General features: G+C 49.5%; 1 protein-coding gene across 1 annotated transcript; it reads left to right on the forward strand.

The window, feature by feature from the left end:
- Positions 1 to 10,104: 10,104 nt before the first annotated feature.
- On the forward strand, positions 10,105 to 11,319 carry ID1 (inhibitor of DNA binding 1). The gene is made up of 2 exons (XM_079785314.1): positions 10,105 to 10,614; positions 10,868 to 11,319. Exons 1-2 carry the CDS (start codon positions 10,210 to 10,212, stop codon positions 10,907 to 10,909), a joined length of 447 nt encoding a protein of 148 aa, XP_079641440.1. The 5' UTR covers positions 10,105 to 10,209; the 3' UTR covers positions 10,910 to 11,319.
- Positions 11,320 to 21,849: the final 10,530 nt, after the last annotated feature.

The following is a 21,849-nucleotide window of genomic DNA, read 5'->3' on the forward strand; positions in this document are numbered from 1 at the left end:
GATGGGGCACCAGGCAGGAGGCAGGGGCGGGGCCTCAGGAGCCTCCTGTCCACCTCCAGTGGGCGTGTGAGGAAACCATGGAAACCCCCTCAGGAGGCCTCTTGCCTAGTCTCCCTCCTTCCCTGTCATGGACCTTGTAGCATGGGGGTGCTCTCTGTTGGGCCCTGAAGAGCACCCTGATTTGGGATTTCCTGGCTGGTGCCATCAGCCTCTGGGGCTGCCAGAGTCAGACCAACTCCTGTACCTCTGCCCTGGGCAGGGCTCAGGCCTGCATTTCTGGGCATGAGCTCCTGGGGTCTGGATGGGTGTGGTTGAGTAGTTGTGAGTCCTTGGGGCTTATACAGGATTCTGAATTGTGTGTGTTGTGGAGTGATTTCTATATATAAAAAGACTTTGAGCCCAGACTGGTTTGGCTCAGTGGATAGAGCGTCGGCCTGCAGACTGAAGGGTCCCAGGTTCGATTCCGGTCAAGGGCATGTACCTTGGTTGCGGGCACATCCCCAGTAGGGGGTGTGCAGGAGGCAGCTGATCGATGTTTCTCTCTCATCCATGTTTCTAACTATCCCTCTTCCTTCCTCTCTGTAAAAAATAAATAAAAATAAAATGCATATAAAAAAAAAGACTGAGAGGTGGTAGGAGGCAGTCTTAGAGCTGGTGAAGGTGGGTTGCATAGGGGAAGCTGGTTTGTATTTGGTTGTTTTCTCTAAGGATGTGGGCACGTGTGTCTCATCTTTGTGTGAGCAGCACTGATATGGGTGTAAGTGTTATGTTCAGTAAATGTGTACTACAGTGTATTGCACTGTATCTGTGTGTTGTGTTGATTGTTGTAGCTTTAGTGTGTGTGGTTCTGTTAGGAGAGACAATTCGGTGTTTTGATGTGTTGCCTCCTTGGTCTCTGTATTTTGGTTGTTGAGTTGGCTGTGCACGTTTGGGGCGGGGTTGTGTACCTGGATGTCAGTGTGGGTTGTATGTCATGGTGTATTGCTGTGGTGTGCATTTGGACAGCTGCTTTGCTGGGTGTGGGTATTAAAGTTGCTGGCAGATGCATCAGTTGTCAGTTGACATGTATATGCTGTGTTGGCTGTGTAGGTGTGTGCATTTGTGTGTGTGTGTGTGTGTGTGTGTGTGTGTTACTTTCAAGTGTGGCCTGTGCTGAGTGACCTAAGAAGGAGGCCCCCTGGGCCCTGACTCTGCCCTTCCCCTTGGCCCCTGAGGCCCAGGGCAGCAGTGGTCCTTACTGAGGCCCCACACCCTCTCTCTGCAGGGAACCCTGGGAGGGGTCCACCCTGCAGCTCCCGCCTCCCTGTCCATTGTTCTGGGCCTTCTTTGGAAAACAGGATGAGAGGCAAAAGATGGACCCAAGCCTGCACCCCCCTACACTCCCTGAAATGACCCAAGAGCCCATCAAAAAACCCTTAAGATGGAGGACCAGTGACCATCCCCATTTTACAGATGGGGAAACTGAGGTCCAGAATGGATAAGAGACTTGGCAGAGGTCTCACAGCTTGTTAAGGACAGAGCGTTTGAAGCCTCCACACCCCTCAAGTGCCCATATACAGGCTTCTGCTGGGTTGGGGGTTAGAAAATGAGGCCCCCGGAAGGGCACAAAACTATCTATCCTGCTGCCATCTCTGAGGCTCGAGCAAGTCCTTCACCCGCTCTGGGCCAGGCCCTGTGCTCAGCTCCAGGGACACAGCAGCGGCCAAAGGAGCCGTGGTTCCTGCCTTCCTGGAGCCGGGGACAGGCATGGGGATGGAGGAGGATTGGACACTCTCCAAGGAAACAAAGATCTTTTCAGATGGTAATAAATTCTATAAATAATTAAGACCAGGGGAATGTGAAAGAAAGTGAATAAATAGCCAAAGGAGGTTCTAAGAAGACCTCTGAGGAGGTGACATTTGACCTGAGACTTGAAGAATGAGAAGCCTTGGAAAGCCCTGGGATGAGTGTGCAGAGGGAACAGCAAAGGCAAAGGCCCTGAGGTGGGACCCAGCTAGTTTAGGAAGGGAGGCCACATGGCTGGTGAGAGAAAGGCAGGGCAGGAGATGTGGCTGGCGGTGTGGACAGAGGCTGCAGGCTGGGGAGGGGCTTGGCTTTTATTCTCGGTGTGATGGGCAGAGAGGCGGTGTTGGCTGAGCGCAGACTTCTGGGGTAGAGTGTGGAGGGGGCGCTTGTGGTCTCCTGTTACAAGGAGCCGGGAAGGGGGGGTGGGAACAGCCAGAGCCAAAGGTCTCTCCCCCGCAGCTCCGGCAGTCCCAGCCCAGAGGCGCCGGCCTGGCGGCTGGAAGACCGCGCTGCGGGCACATCTGGGGAGCAGCTGCCGGGCCAGGGCCAGAGCAGCCAGAACGGGTCACGTGGCACAGGGCAGGCCCGCCCTGGAGCCTGCAAGGCCAAGACTCCCGGGAGGGGCAGTGGGGAACATGCTGGACATGTATACGCGTCCACAAGGATGTACTCCGCAGTGCAGACACACATGCACACAAGCCTTCCGCCCCACACAGCCACTGCCTCGGGAGACAGACCGCCTGGGTTCAATGCCACATCCCCGCGGTGTGATCCGAAGCAAGTCACTCAACTTCTCTGGGCCTCCGTGGCCTCAACTGTAAAAGGAACATACCTATTACTGCCAGTCGTAGGTTAATGCTTGGAGCTCTGCCTGATACAGAGTGAGCACTTAGAACATGGGAGCCTTTGCCTTGCGTCCTGGAGGCCAGAGGAGAGGTCTTATTCGTAAAGGCCGAAAAGGTGACGTGGTGACAGAGACATCATGAAAAGACATGTCCATTCATCACCAGGTGCTGCCGTTACCTCTTGGCATAGCTTATGTGATCTCATAACCGGTCTACAAAGAACAATGAACATCAACTCCAGTTTACAGATGAGGAAACTGAGGTACAGCTTGTCGATGATGGAGCCGGGATTTGAAGGTGTCAAGGGCTGGTCCGTTTTTCTCTCTGGGCCCCAGTATTCCCATCTGTGAAATGGTGCGCTATAATGATACAGCTGCCCCCAGCGTCAGGGAGCAGCTGTGGAAATCAGATGGTGCCAGGTGTGTGTCAAGGGCCTCCCAAGAGACTCCTAGCTTGAATCCTGGTTTAGGACCATTTAAAGAGTCCTCCAGTCCTAGCCGGTTTGGCTCAGTGGATAGAGCATCGGCCTGTAGACGGAAGGGTCCCAGGTTCCATTCTGGTCAAGGGCACATGCCAGGGTTGCAGGCTTGATCCCCAGGAGGGGGCGCGCAGGAGGCAGCTGACCAATGATTCTCATCATCGATGTTTCTATCTCTCTCTCCCTCTCCCTTTCTCTCTGAAATCAATAAAAGTATATTTTAAAAAATAAAAATAGTCCTGACCGGTTTGGCTCAGTGGATAGAGCGTTGGCCTGCGGACTGAAGGGTCCCAGGTTCAATTCCCGTCAAGGGCATGTACCTTGGTTGCGGGCACGTACCTTGGTTGCGGGCACATACCCAGTGGGGAGTGTTCAGGAGGCAGCTGATCGATGTTTCTCTCTCATCGATGTTTCCAACTCTCTATCCCTCTCTCTCTCCCTCTCTGTAAAAAATCAATAAAATATATTTAAAAAAATAATAATCAAATAAAAATAAAGAGACCTCTAAACTTCCTGGCCACCAAAGGAGGGGTGGTAGGACCGGGAGGCAAATGCTCACTCAGTTCACACTGCCCAAGAGAGGGCCAGAAAAATGCCTATTTGGCAACAAGATAAATAGACAGTCTTTGTTTAAATTCTTTGTCAGGCCTTAAAAATGTAAGAGATAAAAATCATGTCTGGAAGTACTGAACATTTTCTGGAATGAAATGAAGCCTTTTTTCCCCCACAGACCTAGGATGGGTATGTGTATAGGGGGTGTCGTTATTTCACTTGGAAAGTTTGAGGGGAACCCTGTGAAGGGAAAATTTCATGGGGTCTGAAAGCTCATCTCACATGGCTCGCTAAAAAAAACCCAGAAGTAAAACTGCAAACCATATCGGGTTCTGGGGGCCTGGCCTGAAATTGAACAGACACTATTCCTATCTACTGTTTAGTGAGCACCTACTACATTCAAGACCATCACAGGAGCTTTGGGACCCTAATCTCAATGAATCCTTCTTTTTAATAAAGTATTTTTATTTATTTTTATTTTGTTGTTGTTGTTGTTAATCCTCACCTGAGGATATTTTCCCAACTGATTATTAGAGAGAGAGAGAGAGAGAAACATCAATGATGAGAGAGAATCATTGATCGACTGCCTCCTGCACGCTCCCTACTGGGGATCAAACCTGCAACCCAGGCATGTGCCCGGACCTGGAGTTGAACCGGGACCTTCTGGTTCAAAAGTCGATGCTCAACCACTGAGCCACACTGGCCAGGCCATAATAGAGTCTTGACGTAGTTAGCACAGGACCTGGCAGGAGGTGGATGCGCACGAATGTTATTTGGGGGGTCCTAGTTGTTCCTTGACCCTCTCTCCTACTTGTGTGCAAAGTGCCTTTGACATTCCACCTCATCCCAACCATCAGTCAGGCCAGAGTGAGAGATACTAAACATTTAAAGTTGGCTCTTATTACACAAAATATTTCACGAATACACTTCTGTTTAAGAAATGTATTCAAGAAATACCTATGTATATTGGATCAGAGACCTAAAACTATAAAAACCCTAAGCTATAAAACTTCTGGAAAATATAGGAGAAAATCTTTGTGATCTTGGATTAGGTAGAGATTTCTTAGATATGACAAGAAAAGCATGATTCATAATATTAAAAATTGATAAATTGGACTTCATCAAAATTTAAAACGTTTGCTCGTCGAAAGACGCCAGTAAGAAGATTAAACGATGAGACACACTGGAGAAAATATTTGTAACTCATATATCTGATAAAGAATTTGTATTCAAAACATAGAGAACTCTCAAAACTCAACAATAAGAAAACAAACAACCAAGTGAAAAGAAATGGACAAAAGATTAAAGGGTAGCACGAGGGATCCTTGTGATGGAGCTGTGCTGTGTCTTCACTCTGGTGGTGCTCACAGGAATCTACACGTGATAGAACTGCATAGAACTAAATACACATACAAATGGATGCATGCCAATCAGGTGAAATCTGAATTTCATGTGAAATCTTCTTGTAATATTGCACTATATTTATGCAGGATGCTTCCATTAGGGAAACTGGGTAAAGGATATAAGGGGTTTCTCTATTATTTCTTATGACTTCACGTGAATCTACAATTATCTAAAACTAATTTTTTAATGAGCAAAGAATGAATGACACTTTGCCAGGGAAGATATATGGATGACATATAAGCACATACAAAGATGATGAACATTTTTAGTCATTCAGAAAATACGAATTAAAGCCTTGGCCAGTGTGGCTCAGTTGGCTGGGCTTCATCCCATGCACTGAAAGGCTGCCAAATCAACTCCCCGTCAGGGCACATGCCCAGGTTGCAGGCTCCATCCCCAGAAGGGGGCGTGTAGGAGGCAGCCAATCGATATTTCACTCTGTCTCCCTCTCCCATCCTCTCTCTCTAAAAGTCAATAAAAATAAAAATTAAAAAATAAAATACAAATTAAAACCACAGCGAGAGCCGTAGCCGGTTTGGCTCAGTGGATAGAGTGTTGGCCTGCAGACTGAAAGGTCCCAGGTTCGATTCCGGTCAAAGGCATGTGCCTTGGTTGTGGGCACATCCCCGGTGGGAGGTGTGCAGGAGGCAGCTGATTGATGTTTCTCTCTCATTAATGTTTCTAACTCTCTATCCTTCTCCCTTCCTTTCTGTAAAATATCAATAAAATATATATATATTTTTAAAAAACCACAGCGAGATACTACACACATCTATTAGAATTGGTGAAAAAGACTGACCACCTCAGCCGTTAGAGAGGACGTGGAGGACCTAGGCTCTCCACACTGCTGATACACCCTCTTGGGAAAACATTTGAATAGTTTCTTATTAAATTAAATAAATACCTACTATGTGACCCAATCATTCCACTACTGTTTGCCTAAGAGAAATGAAAGCACAGATTCATATAAACACATGTATACAATTGTTCAAAGCAGCTTTATTTGTACTAACCAAAAACAATAAACAACCTAGATGTCTATCAAAGTAAATGGATAAGCAAATTGTGGTATACCCATACACTACTACTAAGCAATAAAATGAATGAACTTGAATGAATCTCAAAATAATTATGCTGAGTTAGGAAAAAAAAAGTAGGCTGAGAAAGATACAATAAAGAGTATGCACTGTATATACATTATGTATGTATATACTTGTATATATACTGTACTTCATTTATATAAAGTTCTAGAACATGCAAACTATAGAATAAAACAGATATCCAGTTACCTGGACACTGAGTGGACGAGTGGGGAGGAATTACGAAGGGCAAAAGAAAACTTCTAGGGTTGATTAAGTATATGTTAATTGTCTTGATTGTGGCAATGGTTCATGAGTAAGCGAGAGAGAGAAACTTATGAAGTCATACACTTCAAATATATACACTTTGTGTATGTCAATTATCTATAATAATAAAAGAGTAATATGCTAATTAGACCAGATAGCCTAATGACCTTTCAGACGTCATTCCGGATGTCCTCCCCAATGAAGCTGCCGTGGTGGGGGCCAAGGCAGAGGTGGTTAGGGGCAATCAGGCAGGCAGGCAGAGTGGTTAGGGCCAATCAGGCAGGCAGGTGAGCAGTTAGGGGCAGTCAGGCAGGCAGGCAAGCAGTTAGGGGCGATTAGGCAGGCAGGCAGAGAGGTTAGGGGCGATCAGTCAGGAAGGCAGGTGAGCGGTTAGGAGCCAGCCATCCCAGATTGTGAGAGGGATGTCCAACTGCTGGTTTAGGCCCGATTCTGCAGGGGGGTCCCGAATTGCGAGAGGGTGCAGGCCAGGCTGAAGGCACCTTCCCCCACCCCGTGCACAAATTTCATGCACCAGGCCTCTAGTACTTCAATAAGACTGCTTAAGAAAAAAAAAAATCATTATACCTATGTGAAGATAAAAGTGAAATCCTAATTTCACATTGTTCTCCTTCCCCTCACTCCTCTTCACAGTGGTAACATTAGTAATTTGGTATTTACCGTATTTTCCGGCGTATAAGACGACTTTTTAACCCAGGAAAATCTTCTATTCGCCCAGTCGTCTTATACGCCGGAAAATACGGTATCCTTTTTTTTCCCTTTCTAACATTTTTTATTGAGGTGCTACTGAAATACAGTGAAATGCACAAAACTACGGTATGTAATTCAGTGTGTTTTGACTAATTCTTACATTGTGTAATGCACACCTCATCATGATAGGGAACATTTCCATCACTCCAGAAAGTTCCCTCACACCCCTTGCCTGGCAACTCCCACCCTCCACTCCCAGAGGCAACCCCCATTCTGATTTCTTTCATCATACATTAGTTGTTTTAGAACTTCATCTGGGAGAAAGCACACAGTATTGTGTTTGAAATTTTCCACAGCATAATTTCCTCTCATTTTAAATTCATTTCCAGATACACATGTACTTAGGCGCAGTATGTTTGCTTTTTCACAAGAGGTCCTACCTTAACCCCCAGTCTATCTAACTCTTGCTTCCTCTACCGACAGCATCTAGTTATCTCTCAGAACCAAACTTCCCCTGCTGTAGGGCCAGTCCACAGCACTGAGGTTCCATTCATCCTTATATAATAATACCACTGTTGCTGGGTATTTAGGTTATTTTAACTCCCCCCTTATAAATAGCACCTCAACGAACGTCTTTGGGAAGACATTTTTTTAAAGGAATGTCTCATTCTTTTTAAAAAACAATAGTTTATTGATTTTTAGAGAGAGAGGCACTGAGAGGGAGAGAAAAGCATGGAAGTGAGAATGCAACATGGATCAGCTGCCTCCAGCACTCGCCCTATCAGGGATCGAGTCCACAACCCGGGCATATGCCCTTGACCCGGAATCCAACCGGCAACCTCCTGGTGCACAGATGATGCCCAACCAACTGAGCCACACCAGCCAGGGCTGAGCAGACATCTTTGTGCTTGTGTGTGTGTGTGTGTGTGTGTGTGTGTGTGTGTCTGGAATTGATACCATCAAAAAGAATTGCTAGATCAATTAATAACCACTCCATAGTGAATTAATATTCTAATTTCCTCTCTCGTTGGTCATTGTCCTTGCAATTCTTTAGCAATTCTTCTGCACAGCAAAATGTTCTCTCCAATCATTAGAGGATTGCAAAACAAGCCTAGGGAGTTGGGAGAGCTTGCGGGGTGTCATAAGAGGATGGGGAGTCCAGCTAATTAATTGATGATGTCTCTCCTTTGAAGCTGGTCTCCTTGATCAGTTTTCCTGGTTTCCTCGTGTGGAGGAGGTGGGCTGGTTTATTGACCCCCTTCTCCAAACTTCTGTAGAAAAAGGAAACCTGCTGACACCCAGTGAATTCATTGTTGGGGGACGCGGGGTGGATAATATCACTCTACTGTTTGAGCGATGAATTTTAGCCCTCCTAACGCTGTGTGGCTTTGGGTAGCTATGCGGTTTCCACAGCTCTGGCCTATCTAGGGCTCTGGAGGCAGACTGGAAGGGACTGCATTACAATGAAGTGCCCTTGTTATTAATAATGCAGCCATTACAACGGTGTGGCTCCTGGGAGGCTTTTTGAGCCTCAGTTTCCTCCTTTGTATAAAGAAACCAAACAGCTCCTCTCTTTGGAGTTGTAGCAAGGATTACAGAAGATGATAAAGGCAAACTCTTCACACAGTGCCTGCCTGGCAGGAAGTAAGAACGCAATAAATCGTCACCTGTGTGATTATCATCAAAATACCAGGCAGATAGTATGGCTCAGAGGGCCTGAGACACAACTCAATTCACCCAGCAGCAGAGTTGGAATGGAACTCGGGCCCCTTTCCCCAGGCAGTCAGGGGAACTGGAGATGGGGAGGAGGCGGTGAAGAAACCTCCCAAGCGGCCCAAGCTGTGGGCCTGGTGGGGAGATTCCAGGTGTGGGGCGGGGAGGTAAGGTGACCCTTGCCTGGCGACCGCGCCCGTGCGGAGCACATTCCCAGGCCTCCTGCCGGAGGTCCGCAGGTGACTGGCGGGGCCCCGAGTAGCGCGGGGAGCCGGGTTTGCCGTCTCCATGGCGACCGCCCGCGCGGCGCCAGCCTGACAGCCCGTCCAGGTTTTATGAATGGGTGACGTCACGGGCCTGGCGTCTAACGGTCTGAGCCTCTTGTTCAGACGCTGACACAGACCAGCCCGGGAAGCCCGGCGGGGGGAGGCGGGGAGGAGAGGGGGGACTCGAGCTCTGCAGCTGCCGCGCTGTGGGAGAACCTGATCCGAAATCTTTTTTTGGGGGGGAAACATCCGAAAAAGGGAGAAAAATTTTAAAATCACTAGTTGATGCAGATGTAGGGAATTTTCGCAGGGGGTTGCAAATTCCGAGTAGAATTAGGATGCAGCGTGCCCACTCTGGGAGCCATCTATCTAGTTCAGGTCCCAGAGGCCCAGCCCCCAGTCCTAGGGGAAGACTTTCAAAAAAATTAAGTGCGCCCACCCGAGGGGCCTGGGTAAGTCCCCCTGGTCCCAGGACATTAACCACATTCCCTGGCAATTGGGAAAGAGAGACGAGCCCCAGTTCAGAGCGTTAAAAGGAGGGCCCGCTTTAATTTCGGACCAAATATTCGGGAGATCAGGGTCCCAGAGGTCGTCTTCCAATAGGATCCAGAAGCCCAGGCTCTCTGGGCGACCCAGAGCCAGCCGCTGCTTCATCCAGGCCTCAGTTTCTCTCATCTGTAAAATGGAGCTGGAGAGGTGAGAAAACGAGCCCGGGAAAACGGATTCATGGTCTTTTTGTTACCGGCAATATCGACTTAGCCTCCTTGCCTCCTCCCCGAGGTTCCCAGGTAGCCCTCGCCTCCACTAGCCACCCTGTCCCGAGCCTTCCCACTCTCTCTCTCTTCTTGAGGTTCGGGGTCCCCTTTCCACGCCCTCCAGAGTGCAATAGTAGAGCGGGAGGCGGGGCCCAAGGGCGCTGGAGGCCACACCTCCGGGCCTCTCATTGGCTGCTTTTGAACGTCTGCGCCCGCCCCTCGGGGCGGGGACGCGGCGTCTTTATAAGGATCCGGCCGCGGGGTTCGGAGCGTGCCTTCTCCAGCCGTCTCCTCAGCGCCCGAGTCTCCTTCCGCACGCGCAGCCCCCGCCTCCTCTCTTACCCCGACGCCAGAATCATGAAGGTCGCCAGTGGCAACGCCGCGGCTGCCGCGGGCCCCAGCTGCGCCCTGAAGGCCGGCAAGACGGCGGGCGAGGTGGTGCGCTGCCTGTCCGAGCAGAGCGTGGCCATCTCCCGCTGCCCCGGCGCGCGCCTGCCCGCCCTGCTGGACGAGCAGCAGGTCAACGTGCTGCTGTACGACATGAACGGCTGCTACTCGCGCCTCAAGGAGCTGGTGCCCACCCTGCCCCAGAACCGCAAGGTGAGCAGGGTGGAGATCCTCCAGCACGTCATCGACTACATCTGGGACCTGGAGTTAGAGCTGAACTCGGAATCTCAAGTCGGGACCCCCGGGGCCCGGGGGCTGCCCGCTCGGGCTCCGCTCAGCACCCTCAACGGCGAGATCAGCGCCCTGGCTGCCGAGGTGAGGGGTCCAAGTTGGAACACGAGATCGTTTTCTTTCTACAGATGGGGAAACTGAGTCCCGGGGAGGGAGGGAGGGAGGGGGGGGGGACTGGACCCTACGGCGACCCTATCCTTTCGGGTCCCTGGCTCCGTGAGGGCTCCCGAGGACCTAGGACGAAGCGCTCCTTCCTCGTGTCTCCTGGGGAAGGGGCGGCTTGCAGCCTCGTCCCCTCCGGCCCGCCCGTCTCACCTCTTCTCTCTCCGTTCCACAGGCGGCGTGTGTCCCGGCGGACGACCGCATCTTGTGTCGCTGAGGCGCGTGCTGCAGACCCCGCCGACCCCAGCCCTCCAGGGGGCGAGAGGATGAGCGCTCTCTGGCCCTCCCGAGCGCCTGGCGCAGCTGGGGAGGAGCAAGACAGCTCGCGATCGGCGGCCTTCGGGCTCCTGTGGATCCAGCCCAGGGATGGGGGACGGACAGGACGGGCCGACCTTCCCTCCACACCCCTCAGCCACCAGAGACTTGGGGGAGTGTCCCCCCGTGTGTTTCTATTTTTTGAAAAGCAGACATTTTAAAAAATGGTCACGTTTGGTGCTTCTCAGATTTCTGAGGAAATTATTGCTTTGTATTGTATATTACAATGATCACCGACTGAGAATATTGTTTTACAATAGTTCTGTGGGTTTTTTTTTTCTGTTGTTATTAAACAAATACTTTAGATGATGATGGTAAAGTTGCAGTGTTCTTGGATTGAGGGGAGGGGCCGGGGTGGGGGGGTGGCCCCTGACCCCTTTCGCAGCTGGCGCTGGGAGGTGGGGGACTGGAAGGCCACATCTGGCCTGTCCCTTTCACCGACCTGAACTGTGTTTCCGGTGTCTTCAAAGTATTCTTTCCCCCATCTCTGGTCATTTTCCTGTTCCCTGTTGTCATAAAGTTAAATACTCTAGGCTTTCTCAAAGCGGGGTCACCTGGGGAGGTTGTTATAATGCAGATCAACCTGCCCAGGCCCCCTCTGGGTTGAGAAGGATTCAAGTTGGAGAATCAGGTCACTGGGCCCACCTGCACATTTGCCACGATGGAGGAAGTGAGATCCAGAGGAAAGGGACTTACCCGGAGCCCCAGCGTGTCTGAGGCAGGACTTCCATTGCCCCATTCCCCAGTAGGAGGTGCCGCCCCAATGGGCCGCCTAATCTTGGGTCCCAGCAGGCTGCCCCGGGGGCTCTAGGCTTGTCCAAGTGGGTGAGCAAGTTGGCAGGGCCAGCCTCGGCACAGCTGCAGGGCCACCTGCTCTGGGTCCGGAGCCGGCCCCCTCACCCTGGCCTGGCTGTGCCAGCCGTTCACAGGAGCCTCCTCTCTCCCCCAGGGCTCCTGTGTGGGCTCTGGGGAGTGGGTGAGTCAGTCCCCAGCTCCTGAGCAGGAAAAAGGTGTCATTGGCAAGGGCCTATCAGCCTGGACACGTGTGTGGAGTTTGTAGTCACGGGGGAGTGCCTAAGAGTGTGTGACATGCATGAACTGGTAGTTCCCCGGTGGGGCTGGGCCCTCTGTTGGTGTACAGGCCTGGGGTGTGTGCCGAAGGGCAAATGTGAGCACATGTGTTCTGCAGATAAGTGTGCAACCTCCAGCTGTTGGGGCTTGTGTGTTCTGCCTAAGTGCATTGTGGGCATCTCTGCATGGGTCTGGTGTGATGGATGAGTTTGTGTGTCTGGGGGCTGCAGGACCACACTGGGTTCCTAAGTGTGTAATTGTTCTGTAGATGGGCTGGCATTCCTGGGTCTCTGCTGGTCTGGGGTGGAGGTGGGGGCTGCTGTCTTCAGGCAAATCCTTCCTGAAAAGTTCAAGTGCCAACTTCCCTGGCAATTGTTAGGCCCGGGGGACACCAACGCCATATCCCCTACCAGGTCAGCTCCCATGTGTTACACAGGGAGAAACCGAGTCCTCAAAGGGGCAAAACACTTGTCCCAGAGAAGCTAAAGACTGTTAATACACTGTGTTAGTAAATAAAAACGGAGTAAAAGAAATAGCACCTACTACCACGAGCCTGCCTCTAAGGTCAACCCTTTACCTAGAGCATTTCTTGTGGGGGCTAAAAGCAGGGTTCTGATCCCAGGTTTACAACAGAAATAGAGGTTCAGAGGGGATGAACACCAAATAAATAAAAGCTGATCGTCTCGTGAGCACTAACATGAAGGCAGGTACCACCCCTTGTCTAATCACCATGTTGTACACCTGAAACTAATATTGTATCAACTGTGATTGACAAATTAAAAAAGCCAGGTACCAGCCCTTCCCCAAGCACCTCAGGAACTTTATCAAAGGACACAGTAATTGGAGGTAAATTAAGTCCTTTGCTACGCCCCATCCACTCCCCACCCCGCTGCTGTTTTACAGCATTAACTTCATAAAGTTGTAGAGAAAAAATGAGGTAGAGCACTTAGCCCGCAGTGTCTGCTAGTTATAAATTATTACTAATTGTCGCCTGGTGTCCTTGGAGTGTCCTCAGAGGTGCACGTGCGCACCCACTCCCTCCCGTGTGTGGGCCCCCCCCCCGCCCCCGCCTGCAAGCCCACCCACCGGGGCGGGGGCGTGTCCCCCGCGTGCACTCCTACCCGGCAGGGCCTGGATCCAGGGGAGCACGGGGCTGCGGCGGGGGCCCGCCCCCCCCCCACGCCCCCACCGCGCAGGCACACTCTGGCTTCCACGTTTCCCTCTTTTCCCCTTTGGCCCGGGCCCAGCCCATCTGGAGGCCGGCTCCGCGGCGGCCTGGGAGCGTTTCCATCAGCTGGGCCCGAGGAATGCGGAGCTATTTAACCTGAGCATCCCCAGGTGTACGGAGGCGCCTGGCTGTCTGGGGCCCGCCGCCTTTGGCACGGCCACGCTAGACAAACAGCGCCGCCCCCGCCCTGCCCCTCCGCCCGCAGCTGCAGCCCGGCCTGGGAACGGGCGGGCGCCGGCGGCTTGCATAAGAGGCTCCCGGCTTCGCAGGGGGAGGGTGCGAGGGGGACAGAGGCCTCCTGGGTGTGTGTGTGACTGTGTGTGTGTGAGTGTGTGTGTGTGTGTGAGTGTGTGTGTGTGTGTGTGTGTGTGTGTGTGTGTGTGTGTGTGTGTGTGTGACAGACAGAGAGAGAGAGAGAGAGAGAGAATGCTCCTTTCTGCCCCTGCTTGGGAAATCATTAACTCCTTAATCCCTCCTGATGGGGCGCGGCGAGAAACACCGAGACAAAGTTTCTCCAACATTGGACTTCGCCTCTCTAGGGCAGTGGGCCCAAGACCTGAAGTTTTCTCTTTTTTTGTTTTAACAAACACAGAGCACGTATGATGTGCCAGGGACTATACTAAGCTCTTTTTACAAAATAAATATTTTTATTGATTTCAGAGAGGAAGGGGGAGGGAGAGAGAGACACACACACACACATCAATGATGAGAGAGAATCATTGCTGCCGCCTACAGGCCCCCCTCCTGGGGACGGAGCCCCAAACCTGGCATGTGCCCTTGACTGGAATCGAACCCGGGACCCTTCTGTCTGCCGCCAAACCAGCTAGGACTACTAAGCTCCTTTTTAAAATTGATTTATTTAATCCTCGCAGCTGTATGGGGGCAGTGTTACTATGTAATAGGCTAGTATTTCAGTAGCAAGGCCTGTAGACCACGCCTCTGCTGAGCCCTGAACGCTCCTCATGACACCTGTACGGGCCTCTGTTATCTCACCTGGAAAATGGGCTCGGAACCTCAGCCTCCAGGGTCCGCTGGACCGCTGTGTATTAAAGTTCAGCACTGGGATGGACCTTAGTGGATGCGGGTGTAAAATGGTTTGAGTCTTTCCTAAGGGGGTTTTGTCTTATCAGCCCTGTCAGGTGTGTGGACCCATTGCTAGTCCTACTTTCAGATGAAAACAGGGAGACATCAGAGAGGTGAAGTGACCCACCCAAGGCCATCCTGGGGCCCTCACTGACTTGGAGGGCTTTTCCAGAAATCAGGCTGGTCCAAACCAGGCCTATGAGAGCCTTCATGTTCCCTCAGGACATCCAATTTAGCCTTTTTCATCGTATTTCCCAATTGAAATCATACCTGGTCATTATATATATATTTTTTGTTTTAAATGCATCAACTGGGAAAGCCAGGACACAATACATATCACAATTTTTGCAATCCACCGTTTGATTTGGCATTTCTCAATTTCAAAAAGCTTACTAGAGCCTTAAAAGATGGAAATGGCCCAGGATCTCAATCTCCAAGAGGTCCTGGGGCAGGTCCTGCGTGACCTGGTTCTGGGAGGACAGGTCACACAGCTGGGCACAGGTCTTGAACCAGGTAGAGACTAACCAAACTGTGGACATGTCTGCTTTTGCCCTAGAGGCTGAGAGACCACCAGGCCCTGACCTCTGGATGCCTACCCCCCCTCCCCCCGCCAACCTTACACTTGCCAATCTGAGTCACCCAGACCTCAAAATTGGCTTAATGGGAGGGGGGATACTCCAGGAGCCCCCCACACTTTGCCTCCTGAGACTAAGGCTCAGAGGTAGAACCTGTCTTCATGCCAGCTGTTCTTACTGAGTTCCAGAAACTGCTGGCGAGAGAGGTCTGGCTGCCCAGTGTCACACACAGCAAGCCTGTCCAGCGACAGGAGGGCCTGGGATCCCAGTCTGGCTGCCAGAGGGAAAGGTGGTGAGTCACAGGCAGGCCAGGTCTGGGCGCCTCTTTCCGGGAAAGGGAAAGGAAGGGAAGAGAGGAAACCAGAAGGCCTGGAGGCGCGCAAGGGGCGGGGGCGCCCTTATCTTCCCAGGACCGCCCTGGCTGGAGCTTCCTGCCCCAGCTCTTGCAAAATCTTTTTCCCAGAGCTGCTCACAAGAGGGGCACCCAGGGCCGGTAGAGGGTTGCATCAGGGCCTTGTGCAAGGGGTGGCTGGGGACAGGGATAGGGGGATGGGGTGGTGGGAGGGTGGTGGCTGGGGCCAAGAGGGGGCAAAGGATGGCAGATGTAGGTTCTAGGCCCTGTGTCCCTTCCGATCGGTCACATGCTGCACTGCCCTGGCTCTCCGCATTCTCAGCCTTAACATGGGTGTCACAGTCACTGCTTTGAGGTTTCTGTGACGTCATTCTGATGCCATCCACTCATCAAGCCCCAGGCCAGGCCATTGTCATATCGACCAGGAAAACGGTACCAGCTTCAACTGGTTCCTTCAACAAATAGTTGCAAAGCTTCCCAGTGTTAGGAACCAAGGAGACTGCAGGAGCTAACAGTTTAGATAAAAATCTTGCCTTCTTGGAACTTACATTCTAGCAGAAGACAGACAGCAAAAAAATATGCATGTGTATGATCAGAGGTGGATTTACCTGAAATTACTGAAGCTTAAACTTCAGATCCTCTCCTCTGGAAAGAGCCCTAGCAATGTGTTTATGGTTTATTGGTGTGTGTTCATGTAAAATTTGCAAAATGCTATGCCTAGATACATATATCTAGGCTCCAAAAACCTAGATGCTTTACTTTATATACAGAGGGGGCACAGCAAGATCCAAGCTTGAAGGCAAAGCTGCAGGAGGCGCCGCAGAGTCACGTCTACAGCTGCTGTGCCTTTCCTTAGCTCGAGAACCCCATCTTTGAGCGGCAGGGAGAACTGGGTGGACCAGTGCGCGGCCGCCGAGTTCATGAGGGCACTGGCGAATGTAGGCACCACGCCCACTCTGGTCTTTCTTCGGCCACTGGCGCCCCCTGCTGGGAAGATCCGGAAGTGCGCTAGCGCAGGTGAGAAGTGAGGCCTGGTTCCTGTAGGCGACGAAAAACTGGTGCCTTGGCGGACTCTAGCGGACTATTTGGGAACCGCACCCATATCTATGCGCACATTGGAAGAGTATTTTCTGTCAGGTATGTGAATGTTTGTGTGCATGTACACAGCAGGCGACGAATTCAGAAATATCCACCCTCAGCCGTGCTCTGGTCAGGGCCTTAACTGCTCTTTCCCCCACTCTCTCATCCTCTTCTTCCTTGCGGTGTGACAGCCCCCCTCTGAGAACTCATTGCCTCTTCCATAAGAGGAGGAGATCTTGGGCAAATTCTTTTTTTTTTAAATATATTTTATTGTTTTTTTACAGAGAGGAAGGGAGAGGGATAGAGAGTCAGAAACATCGATGAGAGAGAAACATGGATCAGCTGCCTCCTACACACTCCCCACTGGGGATGTGCCCGCAACCAAGGTACATGCCCTTGACCGGAATCGAACCTGGGACCCTTGAGTCCGCAGGCCGACGCTCTATCCACTGAGCCAAACTGGTCAGGGCTTGGGAAAATTCTTGAATATTTTGTTCAACTTGTGAAATATATATATATATATTTATATATAGCTATTCCTAATGTATAAAATTTAAAGGTAATAATAAAATGGACATTTAAGCACCAGCCACCCAGCTTAAGAAGTAGAAAATTAGTTCTTTTGAAGCCCCATGAGCCCCTCTGGAAGTCCTTGCTAGACTTCCCCACTATTCAACTTTGTGTCAATCAATAACATGTTCTTTTTTTATTTTTTCCACATATGTACCAGTATGCACCCTTAAGTACATTATTGCTTAATTTTACCTGGTTTTGCCTTTTACATAAGTAGAATAATATTGTGTATAATTTTCTGTCACTTGCTTTTCTCATGCAACATGAATTACATGAAAAGCATCTATATTGAGGTGTGTAGCCTTAGTTCACTCGTTTCCACTGCCATATAGTATTCGGCAATTTAATTTATTTACCCAACCTCCTGTGAATGGACCTTTGGGTTGTTTTATGGTTTTTGCTATTTTCAACAGTGCTGCTCTGAATGTCATACATGTTTCTTGGTGAATGTGTGTGAGAAGGAATGTGATGGCTGCATCAGGTATGTACAATTTAAATGTTACTAGGTTGAACTGGAGTCTTTTTTTTTTTTTATTGATTTCAGAGAGGAAGGGAAAGGGAGAAAGATAGAAACATCAGTGGTGAGAGAGAATCATTGATCAACTGCCTCCTGCACACCCCTTCCTGGGGACTGAGCCTATAACCCCGGCAAGTGCCCTAACTGGGAATCAGGAATCGAACCTCGACCTCCTGGTTCATAGGTTAACCCTCAACCACTGAGCCACACTGAGGAGTCCGAACTGGGTGTGTGTGTGTGGGGGGGGGAGGGGGGCAGGGGTGGATCCCTTACTTAACCCAACACACTCATTATAGAGATAAGCAAAGGAAAACCCAGAGATGTTAAGTGACTTGTCCAGAGTCCCTCAGCCTTGGCCTCCTGGAAAGTAATCTTGGGGGTGGGGAGCGAGGACATATTTCCTTTCCATTCGAGGATCAGCAAGACGATTTTAGCTTTAAAACAGTCTTGGAGGCTGGCTTTAGAATGCTGGACTAAGTAGAAATACAAAAAGCAACTACTTAAGGAAAAACTCTGGAAAGTGGATGATAGAGAGCAGATTGGCATGAAAAGTCAAAATTTGAAAAACACCCCGTGTAACAGTGGGGAGCTTCCTGGTAAACTTTCTTCTGTATCGTCTTGCTTTGACCCCGAATCAGGAAACTGCGCAGGTGAAACTCTGATAGGAAAGCCTAACACTCCGGCCCGGAAGCCAAGAAAAAGGGCCCCTGTGACGCGGAGGCTGTGAAGAGAATCCCGTCACTTTATTCAGCCTTCATCTCAGCCCTGCCCCCGGGGGCCCGTCTGTGCTGCAGTTTCCAGTCCCGTTGGGAGAAAAGGTTCGAGAAAACCGCCCTCTAGACAGGAGAGCTCGGAAAGGGACTCCTGTAGTGCGGAGAGTGTGGGAATCCTCCAAACCCTCCTTTCTCTCTCTCTTTTTTTAAATATATTTTATTGATTTTTTACAGAGAGGAAGAGAGAGAGACAGAGAGCTAGAAACATCGATGAGAGAGAAACATCGACCAGCTGCCTCCTGCACACCCCCCACTGGGGATGTGCCCGCAACCAAGGCACATGCCCTTGCCCGGAATCGAACCTGGGACCCTGCAGTCCGCAGGCCGACGCTCTAGCCACTGAGCCAAACCGGCTTTGGCTCTCTTTTCTCTTGATGCTTTGCCCTGAGGCAGGCCCAGTGCTGGTGGGTAACACTCTGAGAAAATGTCATATTTCTGACCAGAGGACCAGAAAAAGGGGCCCCGGGGAGCCAGAGAATGTAGAGAAAATCCCGGGAAGGGGAGAGTAGATAAAGGGAACCCTCTAATTCTGTATAGGAACCAACCCAAGTCGTGGGCTCATCCCAAGCTGTGCTTGGGTGGAACACACGCAAGAAGGTTGGCAAAAGCTTTGAAAAGCGCTGAACCACCATATGAACCACTGACTCGGTCCCAGACCAACCCCAGCACCAGGCAGACCCAAACAGAGGAGCAAAGCTTTGAAAATGAAATGCCCACAGCAGGTGACATAAAACATGGAGTCTGAACCTAACCAGTTTTGCCGGCTTAAAAAAAAAAAAATCTACAGAAGCTTTCAACAGTACCCAGAATCTCACAAGATAATATTTAAAATGTCCAGGATACAGCCCTAGATGGTTTGGCTCAGTGGATAGAGCGTCAGCCTGCAGACTGAAGGGTGGTGGGCTTGATTTCGGTCAAGGGCACAAGCCCGGGTTGCTAGCTCGATCCCCAGTGGGGGGAGTGCAGGAGGCAGCTGATCAATGATTCTCTCTCATCATTGATGTTTCTATCTCTCTCTCCCTCTCCCTTCCTCTCTGAAATAAAAAATAAATAAAATAAACATTTAAAATGTCCAGGATACAATGCAAAGTTACTCAGTAAGGAATCTTCAACCAATTCTCAAAGAAAAATCAATAGATGCCAGCCACGAAAAGACCTAGATGTTGGAATTGTCAAAGACTTCAAAGCAGTTACTATATCCATCTTCCAGGAGGGGAAGGTAAATGCTTTGCAAATGAATGCAAAAATAGACATTCTGAGAAGATAAATGGAAACTATTTTTTTAAAAAGAACCAATAAAATGGGAAGGTGTTGCCCTAGCTGGTTTGGCTCAATGGATAGAGCGTCAGCCTGCAGACTGAAGGGTCCTGGGTTCAATTCCGGTCAAGGGCACATGCCCAGGTTGCAGGCTCGATCCCCATTAGGGGGCTTGCAGGAGGCAGCCAATCGATGATTCTCTCTCATCGTTGATGTTTCTCTCTCTCTCTCTCTCTCTCTCTCTCTCGCTCTCGCTCTCGCTCTCGCTCTCTCTTCCTTCTTTCCTCTCTAAAATCAATTAAAAATATATATTTTTAAAAAATGGGAAGGTGTTGCCCTAACCGGTTTGGCTCAGTGGATAGAGCGTCGGCCTGCGGACTCAAGGGTCCCAGGTTCGATTCCAGTCAAGGGCATGGACCTTGGTTGCGGGCACATCCCCAGTGGGGAGTGTGCAGGAGGCAGATGATTGATGTTTCTCTATCATTGATGTTTCTAACTCTGTCCCTCTCCCTTCCTCTCTGTAAAAAATCAATAAAATATATATTTTTTTTAAATGGGAAGGTGTTGGTCAAAAGGTACAAAGTCTCAGTAATATAAGACAAATAAATTCTGGAGATTGTACAGCAGAGGCCTAGAGATAATATTGTATTTTATACTTAAAAAACTTGCTGCGAGGGTAGACCTTATGTTAAGTACTCTTACCACAAAAGGAAAATCAATCTTGAAAGCAGGATGGTGGGAGAAAACTTTTGCAGGTGATGGATAAAGTTATGACCTTGATTGTGGTAAGGGTCTCATGAGTGTATACTTAGTATTTACAAACGCATCAAGACGGATGCAATAAATATTTACTGCTTTTTGTATGTCAATTTTACCTTAGTAAAGTGACTTTTTAAAAAAACAACAACACTGAGTTATATTAAGGGGGGGGGGGGGGGGGGCGGGGAAAGAGCCAAGTGGCTAGAAGAACATTTTAAAAGAACTATAATAACTCAGATCTTACAAATTGGCTGGATGATCTCAATCTATAAAATACATATGTCTTGAAAGCAAAAATCAAAAAAAAATCATAACATTTCCTGGGGTATTTCAATGAACGTAGATGTAATAAATATGGCAACCAGAACATAGAGGGGAGAAGGTAAAAGCATCTGTATGGTTGCAAAGCTTCTATATTTTACCTGTAAGTGGTAAATTATTAACACTAAATAGATTGTAAAAAGTTAAGCATGTATATTATAATCCCTAAGGAAACCACAGACCCTAGAGAAAATTAATACAAAGATATATAGACAAAAAAGCCAATAAATAAGTTCAAATTGAATACTAAGAATAATCAAATAACCTAAAGGAAGGCAGGAAAAGAGAGGGGATAATTTAAAAGAATAATAAACAGTAGACCTAAATTTGCTCTAATCAATAACTACATAAATGTACTGTTATTACATAAATGCATCAATAAAAGCCAATAATTGTAGTATTAGAGTAAAAAAAGTAAAAACACAATGATATTCTGCCTATATGAAGCTCCTTTAAATATAATTATACTAGAGGCCCAGTGCACGAAATTTGTGCATGGGGGGTGGGGTCCCCTCAGCCCAGCCTGCACCCTCTCCAATCAGGGACCCCTTGGGGGATGTCCGACTGCCGGTTTAGGCCCGATCCTGGGGATCGGGCCTAAACCGGCAGTCGGACATCCCTCTCACAATCCTGGACCGCTGGCTCCTAATCGCTCACCTGCCTGCCTTCCTGGTCGCCCCTAACTGTTCCCCTCTGCTGGCCTAGTTGCACCTCACTGCCCCCCCTGTCAGCCTAATCATCCCCAACTTCCCCCCCTGCTGGCCTGGTCACCCCCAACTGCCCCCCCTGCTGACCTGGTCGCCCCCAACTGCCCCCCCCTGCCGGCCTGGTCACCTCTCACAGCCCCTCCCGGCAGCCTGGTCACCTCACACAGCCTGCTTGTTCAGTCGTTTGGTTGTCCCTCACTAACCCCCCTGCCAGCCTGGTTGTAGACAGCCATCTTGTGAGGGTGTGATGGTCAATTTGCATATCACCTCTTTATTATATAGGATTATTATATAGGATAGATAGATTGAAAGAAGTGTGGACAAAGATACACCATGGAACCACTAATTTTTTAAAAAAGTTAGAGTGGCTTTATTAATAATAATGGGCTAAGTAGAATTCAGAATAAGAAAAATAACCAGGGATAAAGGACATTATATAATGATTAAAGGGTTAATTCACCAAGAAGACATCACAATCTTGTTCATATTGCTTATAAACAAGTGTCCTAAATATAAAAAGCAAAATCTGATAGATCTGAAAGGATA

This window comes from Cnephaeus nilssonii (genome assembly GCF_951640355.1).
Source record: "Cnephaeus nilssonii genome assembly, chromosome: 11".
In the NCBI taxonomy this organism is placed as follows: Eukaryota; Metazoa; Chordata; class Mammalia; order Chiroptera; family Vespertilionidae; genus Cnephaeus; species Cnephaeus nilssonii.